The sequence below is a fragment of the Salmo salar genome, chromosome ssa21, assembly GCF_905237065.1.
Source record: "Salmo salar chromosome ssa21, Ssal_v3.1, whole genome shotgun sequence".
NCBI classification, from domain to species: domain Eukaryota; kingdom Metazoa; phylum Chordata; class Actinopteri; order Salmoniformes; family Salmonidae; genus Salmo; species Salmo salar.
In genome coordinates this window covers 23,013,554-23,024,937 of record NC_059462.1, presented here as the reverse complement: position 1 = coordinate 23,024,937, position 11,384 = coordinate 23,013,554, and the positions used below count along the sequence as shown (strand labels likewise).

The following is an 11,384-nucleotide window of genomic DNA, read 5'->3' as shown; positions in this document are numbered from 1 at the left end:
TTATCTGGTGGACATTCCTGCAGTCAGCATGCCAATTGCACACTCCCTCAAAACTTCAGACATCTGTGGCATTGTGTTGTGTGACAAAACAGCACATTTTAGAGTGGCCTTTTATTGTCCCCCAGCACAAGGTGCACCTGTGTAATGATCATGCTGTTTAACCCAGATTATTGATATGCCACACCAGTCAAGTGGATGGATTATCTTGGCAAAGGAGAAATGCTCACTAACAGGAATGTCAACAAATTTGTCCACAGAATTTGAGAGAAATAAGCTTTTTTGTATATGGAACATTTCTGGGATCTTTTATTTCAGCTTATGAAATATGGGACCAACACTTTACATGTTGCGTTCATATTTTTGTTCAGTGAAGATGGGAAAACAAACATGGCAACAACAAACAGAAAACTGTCCGATCACTGGAAGTACAGTAACTTCATATTTAGTTTCTTTTATCAGAAACCTTCACTGTGAGTTGATCACCTCAACAGTTTCTGTTGAGTAGAGAGTAAATAGGTGGTGGTGTAGAAAGGCTCTCTGTGGGTGAGACTGTATTCAGGATTACATTGTTGTTGTTGATCACGTAATTTCACCTCCAAATCTTTAGCACTGTTTACTGCATTGTAATTTGTGATTGAAAGTGTTGATTGCGTAAAACGTAGTGTTATTTCAATGCAGATGTATTCTTTCTGTAAAACGTAGTGTTATTTCAATGCAGATTTATTATTTCCGTAGAATGGAATGTTCAAGGATATCTAATATTATATTCTTCATTACCATAGTGTTGGACAAATGTAACGTATTTGTGTCACTCTGCTGAAGGTGTTTTATAAACCGTGGTGCCAATAACCGTAGGTGAAATTCATCTCTATATATGATATGTTTGATGTTATCTTCCCCGGACTGGAGGTGTGGATGTCTGTTTTCCAAGGCAGCTTGCTTCGCACGCCACTGGTGTTTTAGAAGTGTGTGTTTGTGTATCAGTGTGTGAACGTCTGTGCATAAACAGTGCTGGCGAAAGTATGTCTACATGCAGGTTGGCGTGCCACTGAGAGTTTAAGATTGTGTGTCAGTGTTTTGGGTGGGAGGAGTTGAAGGGGTAATGGTCTGGATTCCTCACGAAACATGAGGTAATACTTTGAGATTTAGGGTATAGCTCAATGGTTAGAATACCATCATGACTCCTTCCAGAGCCGGGTTATTGGGGTAAGGGTTAACTATGACTTGCATTTTGCGTGCTCTGTAATGACCTTTCCCGTTACTTTTGTTTTTCATTAACAATTGACCCAGGATTAATTCAACAAAAGAATAGTCGCACAAAATGTGTAATGGAAACGGCAGCGATAGGATCCATTTCCTATCCATTCGACGGGTGTATTTTTATTTTGTCTAACTTCTTTATTGCGACAAATGATAATGGAAACGTTTTCTTTTTACAATAAATTATGATTTCCTAATCATTTTGAAGGTACACGGGGCACGTGATGTACCAGTAACTACAACGCGTCACTCCACATTTCATTCTAAATGTATGCTACATGCTAAATAAAAAATGTCAACTATAAAAATTATGTTTCTGTGCAGGACAAGGATTGTCCTGACTTTCCAGAATGCCTAAATTGCTCCCCATGCTTTTCTGGTTGGCTGGCAAGTTTCGACATCCAATTATTTCAGATCTACAAGAGTGCACGTTTCACCATGGCATGGACCTTGGCGATACGTTTGCACATGATAATTGTTAAAATATGGCACATATGAGTACATTATTGCATTCTATAGCCTACATGCTGGCTTTCGCGGGTCCTACCTGAGACGAAACAGATAGGTGGGAGGGCATACAGGCTGTCGCCAATTTATTAATGCGCAATTTGCCTAAATGGGTAATGAAAACAACCATTACGTTATTATTCAACACTGTAGGTTTTTGCGTGTTTTTTTAAATTTGTAGGTGTGACGCCATTATGTCCAGTTGTTTTTATCGACACAAGGTAGTTAAATGGAAAAGCACCTTAGCAGGCAATTGTCACATCTATTTTCGATGCGAACTTTCTACATGTAGACAAAAAAATCACTGGACAAGTTATTGTAAACATAGCTAGTGTCATGCTACTCGATTTATGCTACTCAATTTATGAATAACAGACAACAGTTTATGTTGTAGAACTGAGAAAACCATCAATTCAACAATAGGAATATGAGGACTAATGGAAAAAAAAGTATAATGCTGTATTATTAATGAGTGTTGTGTTAAATAGCATATTTTTTTTACAGAGCCCATTTAAATGAGTGATGCTTACTTTTCTGGTTTCAGTACTTGTTAAACAATGTTTTACTGATCATAAGTATAACTGTTATACTTTTGCAAAAATAAACGAGTACATTATAAGTCACTAGTCAATAGGCAGCTAATGTCTGCACCCAGAACAAACTTGGCTACGCTATATGTTAAGGCTGTCACATTGAAATGACTGGCGAGCTAATCCTCTCCATGTCCACAATAGTCTGAACCATTCAGCCTGCTGATAGACGTTAGTCAACAGGAAGGACTGACTGGGGTTATATAACAGCCTGCCTGCAAAGGCAGACCCAGACATAGCAGGGAGACACACACTCCCACTCACACACACAGTTTAGTCTGAGGTCCAGCCCCCTCTCAGTAGCATTCAGTGCCAGACTTCAGGGAGGTAGTTTCCTTCTCACAAACAGCTTGTGTAACTGAGCAGAGAGGAAGAGAGGCATGGGCTGGCGGAAGGGTGTTCTTGTACTGAGGCCGGGGCTGAGGCTGGGGCCAGGGTTGGGAATGAGGCAGGGGCTTAGGCTGGGACTGCTGGTTCTGCTGTGCTGCCTTGCCCTGTGTCCAGCACCTCTCCAGGGGGACAAGGTCCTGGTGATGCCTGTAGACGGGAGCCACTGGCTGAGCATGAAGCTACTGGTGAAGGAGCTGGCGGCCAGAGGCCATGAGATGGTTGTGCTGGTTCCTGACACATCCATCCTCATCCAGGGCTCTGACTACTACAGGACTGAGACCTTTAGGGTCCCCTACAGCAAGGCACAGCTGGACGAGAACGTCAACAAACTGAAGGACGCTGCGTTCCTCAAGGCCCCGGATATAATGGACATATTCGTGAACGTGCAGCACCTGATTCACTTCACCACCATGCAGGTGAAAGGTTGTGAGGGTCTGCTGTATGACGAGCCCCTGATGCAGCGACTGAGAGGAGAAAGGTTTAAGATGATGCTGACCGACCCCTTCCTACCCTGTGGATCCATCATCGCTGAGTCCTTCAACATCCCAGCGGTGTACTTCTCGAGGGGGATCCCCTGTGGGCTGGATGAGAAGGCTGCCCAGTGCCCCACTCCCCCATCCTACGTACCACGCTTATTCTCCGGCAACACTGACCACATGGACTTCCTAGGGAGGGTTAAGAACATGCTCATGTATAGTCTGGAGAGCTACCTGTGTACGGTAATGTTTGCCAGCTTTGACGAGCTGACCAGTAGGTACCTGGATAAGGACATGACGTACAGGGAACTGCTGGGTCACGGGGCGATCTGGCTGCTGAGGTATGACTACTCCTTTGAGTATCCCAAACCCAGGATGCCCAACATGGTCAACATTGGAGGCATCAACTGTGGTAAAAGAGCTCCACTTCCAGCGGTGAGTCTCATAAGAATATGTTTTAGACCAAACAACTTCAACTGTGTTTAGCTGTGCAGCCTATATGGATCCAGGTCCAGAAACCTCAAGGGATCGATTCACTACTGTGGCAATTATACCCCCCACTATAATCTAACAGAGGAACTGAGGGGCCCTTATAGTTCCTACCCTACAAACCACAGGAAGATAAACTACTCTGCAGGGATTGTTCTGTGGGGTAAGGGTTGGGGTTAGCTGTGATTTGTTATAGGGTTTATTATGCCTTTATCTTCTATACATACAGGTTGTGTTATCAAAGCATGGTATCCTTTCACAACTTCACCCTTCCTCCTTCAGTTAATGTTTTGCTAACCAGACCAAAGACTGTTCTAATACTGATGTATGGAATTTAAACATACATTTTTAATGTGAATTAAATAATTTGATGCCTTGTCTGTTATATTGTTCAATGTGAAATATTGATGACCACCATGAGGTAAGGTTTCACACAACAGTTGCTGTTTGTTTTCTGCCTGTATGTACATACAATTCTATTGCATAGTGAAGGACCACAATTCATTGTGTGTTTGGTTCATCGTGTGTGTGGTTCTGCGCATATTTCGGAGAAACGTGTACTTGCAATAACCGCGATATGTGGTTGTTTTTTCTTACTTCTTAGAAGTTGATTAAACAGCATGATCATTCCACAGGTGCACCTTCAAATCAAATTTTATTAATCACATGCATCGAATACAATAGGTGTAGACCTTACAGTGAAGTGCTTACCTACAAGCCCCTAATCAAGAATAAGGAAGAAAAGAAAAGGAACAGGTAATTGTGCTGGGGACAATAAAAGACCACTCCGAAGTGTAAAGTTTTGTCACACAGTACAATGTCACAGATGTCTGAAGTTTTGAGAGAGCGTGCAATTGGCATGCTGACTGCAGAAATGTCCACCAGAGCTGTTGCCAGAGAAATGAACGTATATTTCTCTACCATAAGCCGCCTCCAACATCGTTTTAGAGAATTTGGCAGTACATCCAACCGGCCTCACAACCACAGACCACGTGTAACCATGCCAGCCCAGGACCTCCACATCCGGTTTCATCACCTGCGGGATCGTCTGAGACCAGCCACCCGGAGAGCTGATGAAACTTAGGCGTATTTATGTCTGTAATAAATCCCTTTTGTGGGGAAAAACTCATTCTGATTGGCTGGGCCTGGCTCCCCAGTGGCTCCCACCCATGGCTGCGCCCCCGCCCAGTAACATGAAATTCATAGATTAGAGCTTAATTCATTTATTTAAGTTGACTGATTTCCTCATAAAATCATTTAAATTGTTGCATGTTGCATTTATATTTTTGTTTAGTATGAATGTAAAATGTTTTTGTAAACTTATTCTTCCCCTGTGCCTCAACAGGACCTGCAGGAGTTTGTGGATGAGTCAGGAGAGGATGGCTTCGTGGTCTTCACCCTGGGCTCTATGATCTCTCAGATGCCTGAGGAGAAAGCCAAGCAGTTCTTTGATGCCTTCAGCAGGATCCCTCAGAGGGTAAGGACTCCTCGGTGGTGTCCCAAATGGCACCCTATTCCATATATTGCACTACTTTTGACCACAGCTGGTCAAAAGTAGTGCACTGTATAGGGAATATGGTGTTGATTGGAATGCATCCATCATCTGTCTGTTACATAATGTTTCCCAAAGAGTACCATTCTGACCAACACAATCTTTAAGTATAGTCTCTACGTCTTCTGTAGACATCAACAACTGACAACATATTTCCTGAGCTTTCTTACATCTCCTAGATATAGGACAGACACTTTAAAACCTTATTCCTTATGATTGATTTTTTTACTGTCTTTTTTGCTATTTATGAATGAATGCGTTTCTATGGGCTGTAGTAGTAAAGGCCAAATTCAATATTTTATCAAATAAATTTTTTTATATATATTTTTAATACCAAATGGGGTCCTAAAATTCAAAATCAAATAGCTAAATGATCAATAAAAACTATTCCATATGTTAGCTTAGTCATGCACTGCAATGACACAATTGACTGATGATTGGTTGAAATAAATTCAGAAGAAGAAGATTGTGGGAGCTATACTGTTAGATTTCAGCATATGTGTCCATGTATACTGTGACTCAACCCTATACGCGTCAGCAACCACAGCTAGTGAAATCAGTGCAACCCTAAACAAAGAGTTGCAGTCAGTTTTAGAATGGGTGGCCAGTACTAAACTGGTCCTGAACATCTCTAAAACTAAGACCATTGTATTTAGTACAAATCATTCTTTAAGATCTAGACCTCAGCTGAATCTGGTAATGAATGGTGTGGCTGTTGAACAAGTTGAGGAGACTAAATTACTTGGTGTTACCTTAGATTCTAAACTGTCATGGTCAAAAAATATTGAATGGTTGTAAGTCTGTCTGGGATTAAGAGATGCTCTGCTTTTTTGACACCACACTACACAAAGCAAGTCCTGCAGGCTCTAGTTTTATCTTATCTTGATTATTGTCCAGTCGTGTGGTCAAGTGCAGCAAAGGACCTAGTTAAGCTGCAGCTGGCCCAGAACAGAGCGCCACATTTTGCTCTTCATTGTAGTCAGAGGGCTAATATGCAGTCAGTCTCTCTGGCTAAGAGTTGAGGAGACTGACTGCATCGCTTCTTATTTTTATAAGAATCAAATTGTTTGCATAGTCAACTTACATACAACACTGACAAACACACTTACCCCACCAGACATGCCAGCAGGGGTCTTTTCACAGTCCCCAGGTCGGGAACAAATTCAAGAAAACATACAGTATTATACAGAGCCATGATTGCAGGGAACTCCCTTCCATATCAAAAAACAAATAAAGCCACACCTCCAGGCACAAGGCCTCTCCCCCATATGACCTACTTGTTGTGTGTTGTGTGTATGTACTGACATGTATGTGGAACTGATAGACACACACACACACACACACACACACACACACTACATGTTAATGTACAGTATGTCAATTGTAAAAAAAATTGTCTGTAATGTATTTTTCGTTATGTGTCAGACCCCAGTAAGACTAGCTGTCGCCATTGGTGTCAGGTAATGGGGATCCTAATAAAACAAAATCAATATAGCCTAATTGTATAATTATCTGTTGAAGAAAGCAATGGGTTAGAAGAAGCCTACATAACCAACCTGTAATGTAAGATGCAACATCCATTTATGGCCAGCTATGTAAACTCTTACATTGATTTATCCTGCAATAGATGTAATTCAATTGGTAATATTCATTTTTGTCTTCTTCTAATGCCTCTTAAGGGGAAAGTAACCTAAAAGTAACTGAAAGTAATTAGATTACGTTACTGAGTTTGGGTAATCTAAAAGTTACGTTAGTGATTACTATTTTGGACAGGTAACTGTAACAGATTACATTTAGAAAATTTGTTCCCAACGCTGCATATAGGCCTAATCTCCAATCCACCATTAATCTAAACTAAGAACAAGTCCTTTGTCCCCCGTTGTACTTAACTCTGAGGAATGCTGACATTACATGGAGTTTCAATGACATTTGCATATTCTCCATTCTTCATATACTACATCGAGGGTCATGGCAAGCTGCTGTTCTATGTTGTTCAGTTTGTGTGGCGTACACTGGAGCTATGCCTTAAAACTCTCCAGACACACGTTTATATTCCACTACAAAGTGGTGTACCTTCACCACTATATCCAGAATTGGCAGATGATTCTATATGACTTGATTAGCTAAGTAAAGTGTTCTCTGTTTTCAGGTCGTGTGGAGGTACACAGGAGTGGTGCCTGAGAACGCTCCAGACAACGTCAGACTGATGAAGTGGCTTCCTCAGAATGATCTGCTGGGTTGGTTTCTTCTCTCATCATCAGAGATAATGTTACAATGATATAGTTATAATGAAAACCACCTGGCTTACAGAAGTTACAGAGGGGTACTCTTCTCAGTAAACACATGCTACTGTTGTTGCCATTTTGCAAGAGAAACAATACATCTTCTTCTTCGTGGTGAATGTTCCATGTTCTAGGCCACCCCAAGGTCAAGGCCTTCATGACCCACGGAGGAACCCACGGTATCTACGAGGGGATCTGTAACAGTGTTCCCATGGTGATGCTTCCGTTGTTCGGTGACCAGAGTGACAACGTACACCGCATGACGGTGAGGGGTGTCGGGGAGGTGCTCACTTTGTTCGATATCACCTCAGACAAACTGGTGGAGGCCCTCAACAAGGTCATCAACGACAAGAGGTCAGACATCATGTTAACGTAATGCAAGGAAGTATACTGAACAAAAATATAAACGCAACATGCAACAATTTCTACGATTTTACTGAGTTACAGTTCATATGAGGAAATCAGTCAATTGAAATAAATGAATTAGGCCCTAATCTATGGATTTCACATGACTGGGTATACAGATATGCATCTGTTGGTCACAGATAACTTTTAAAAAAAATGGACCTCACAATGGGCCTCAGCATCACGTCACCATATTTTTGTACATTCAATTTGCCAATCGATAAAATGGAATTGTGTTCGTTGTCCGTAGCTTATGCCTGCCCATAGCATAACCCCACCGCCACCATGGGGCACTCTGTTCACAACATTTGACATCAGCAACCACTCACCCACACAACGCCGTACGCATGGTCTGTGGTTGTGAGGCCAGTTGGACGTACTGCCACATTTTCTAAAACAACGTTGGAGGCGGCTTATGGTAGAGAAATGAACATTAAATTAGCTTGCAACAGCTCTGGTGGACATTCCTACAGTCAGCATGCCAATTGCACGCTCCCTCAAAACTTCAGACATCTGAGGCATTGTGTTATGGCAAAACTGCACATTTTAGAGTGTCCCTAGCTCAAGGTACACCTGTATAATGATCATGCTGTTTAATCAGCTTCTTGATATGCCACACCTGTCAAGTGGATGGATTATCTTGGCAAAGACAAAATGTTCACTAACAGGGATGTAAACAAATTTGTTCACAAAATTTGAGAGAAAAAAGCTTTTTGTGCATATGGAACATTTCTGGGACCAACATTTTACATGTTGCGTTTATATTTTTGCTCAGTACAATATTGTTACAAGGACATGTTATACACCGAATATACAAACTATTAACCTCTTATGATGAAACTACATGGAATCTAAAATGGAATCGATGTAATCCCTGAAATTCATTTTTATCATGAGAGGACCATCAACAATAACTAGTAATGCTGCATTCTTCAAGATAGGTTAAAATCTCACCTTTCTGGTAAAAATAGTTATAAATTGTTGAGGTGTAGACACGTTTTAGTACACAAGCTCCAATAAACAGGACAAGTAGGATATAAATATAGCAGTGCAAACAGTACAGGGACCAAATCCTAACTTGAGATTTACATATTGAGTTTCAGTGCAAATATAATATTGTCAACAATGCATGATTTACATGAACGTCTGAGTTCCTCATTAGAATTCATCCCCAGTCTATGAGGAGATTGTAAACCCTGTTGCATCTGTCCTTCCTCCCCAGTTACAAGGAGAAGATGCTGAAGCTGTCAGCGGTACATAAGGACCGTCCCATCGAGCCCCTGGACCTGGCTGTGTTCTGGTCAGAGTTTGTGATGCGCCACGGCGGAGCGGAACACCTGAGACCCGCGGCTCACGACCTCAACTGGATCCAGTACCACAGTCTGGACGTGTTCACTCTGCTACTCACTATAGTTCTCATTGTTGTCATGGTCACCGTTAAATGCTGCAAAGTCTGCTTCCGCAAGTGTTGTGGAAAGAAGAAGACTATGAAGAAGAAGAAGAGTGAGTGAATGTCCTTCCTGTGGCCTAGGCCGGGATTCAATCCAAGGCTCGTTGTAGAGAGCTGTTGACAATAATGTGCCTTTTAAAGGCAATGTTCCTGTGTTTGCTGAGATCACATTCACAATAAACGCTGCAGATGTTGGCTCAATCAGAAAATACCTTCAAATGTCAAGCGCGCTACAATGCGCTACAGATTGAATCCCAGCCCAAGCCACCAGGCCCTAGAGTCCAGAGTAACTATACTGCCCACTCTAGGCCCTGTGTATAACAGGGAGTGAATAGGCTACTGTAGCTTGAAGGAAAGAAAGGCCTGACAGAGATTTGCCATTTTTATGTTTGTTTGATTTGATATCTCAGGATAATGTCAGAGTAACTTCATGTGTCTGTTGTAGATAAGGCCTGATGCCTGCCACCAGCAAGACAGTCTCATTCCACCACAGGAGGTTGGTGGCACCTTAACTGCTGGTAATGGCTGGAGCGGAATGAGTGGAATGGTATCAAATACATCAAACACGTAGTTTCCATGTGTTTGATGCCATTTCATTCGCTCCATTACAGCCATTATTATGAGCCGTCCTCCCCTCAGCAGCCTCCTATGTATTCCACAGTCAGCCACTGTGCCTTGGGAGGAGTGTGACTCCAAAACTGTTAGCCTGTCTAGCATCTGTGATGCTAATTCAAGATCCTGTTTAGTAAAAAGCATGAGCTGACGCACACCCACATTGTATTGTAGAGGTGCTAACCAACGAAGATTAAACTGTATAAAAATAAAGTCACACAGTCAGAGTTGCCGAAACGTTGGTTATTAGGTTTACTTAATCAATTGTTTGGAGTATATATACGAGTGTACAACTTTGTTTTTATACAATTTATGATCCTGGTAACACAACCAATATATGTCATGCTGGTATAAATCATTTTGGAGACAGGCGCAGGGTATACCACCTATATACACTATAGGGGTTTTTAATACACCCAAAACAAACACATACAAAAACACTGGGCTGTACCCAAACAAAAGCGCGAGGGTAAACATTGTTGAACACCACGGGACGATACCCAAGGGCACACTTATACAAGTACTAATCAGTGGGAATAGGGGACAGGTGTGCGTAATGAATGTTCCGGAGGGATCTGTGACAATAGACTGGCAAGAGAGAATTTCTCTTTGTCTTTGAAAGGCATTTTGACAGTAAAAAGCTATGGCAGGTGTGTCATTTTGCCTGGGCCTCATTCGGTCTTCATCAAGGTCCAGAGAGCACCACTGACATTTTTTTCCTCGCCGTCAAAATTTGCTAAATGTAGTCCTTTATCCATCGTTTTTTGGAATTTCTGATGCTTCCTGACTGTCTAGCTTTCATTTCAGTAATTATTGTTTTTTGTTGTACAGTACTTTTTCATTATGTTTGTAATAATATTTCAAGTGAAAAAAAACATTTTGTGAAAATCTACAAATAAATTGTAATACAAAGTTGCATCTTTGTCCCTTTTCATTGCAGTTAGAGGTAAAGGAAATGGGCTGGGGCTGTGTAAGTGACCGGGGCTGTGTAAGTTTGGTTATTTTGATTTCCAAGTCAAAAAAAGACAGTAAAAAGAAACAGAAAATGGCTCAATATTCATTTTTTGTTTCTGAATTTGAAAAATGCCTTGTGTCATTTATTGTATCAAAATTAGACATGGAATAACAGGAAACAAATAATCACTTTTATTCAATTTTTGTATTTTGGTTTTGTTCATACCTGGAAGGACACAACTCCTCATAGAACATTGACAGGACTTAGTGGCGGTGTTAACACCCTAGGTTGGCTGCCCAAAGAAAGGATTAGACTGTGTGAGTGTGATTGGAAGATAAAAATACTAATGTTAGCTAAGCTGCAGAACTTATTCGGAAGTTTACATACCAACAGAATAAACTGAACAACAACTGAAC

The 11,384-nt window shown here is 41.4% G+C and overlaps 1 protein-coding gene across 1 annotated transcript; it reads left to right on the top strand.

Moving 5' to 3' along the window:
* Positions 1-1,243: 1,243 nt before the first annotated feature.
* LOC106581954 (UDP-glucuronosyltransferase) lies at positions 1,244-10,929 on the top strand. The gene is made up of 5 exons (XM_014164527.2): positions 1,244-3,658; positions 5,058-5,189; positions 7,414-7,501; positions 7,681-7,900; positions 9,174-10,929. Exons 1-5 carry the CDS (start codon positions 2,738-2,740, stop codon positions 9,460-9,462), a joined length of 1,650 nt encoding a protein of 549 aa, XP_014020002.2. The 5' UTR covers positions 1,244-2,737; the 3' UTR covers positions 9,463-10,929.
* The last annotated feature ends 455 nt before the right edge of the window (positions 10,930-11,384 follow it).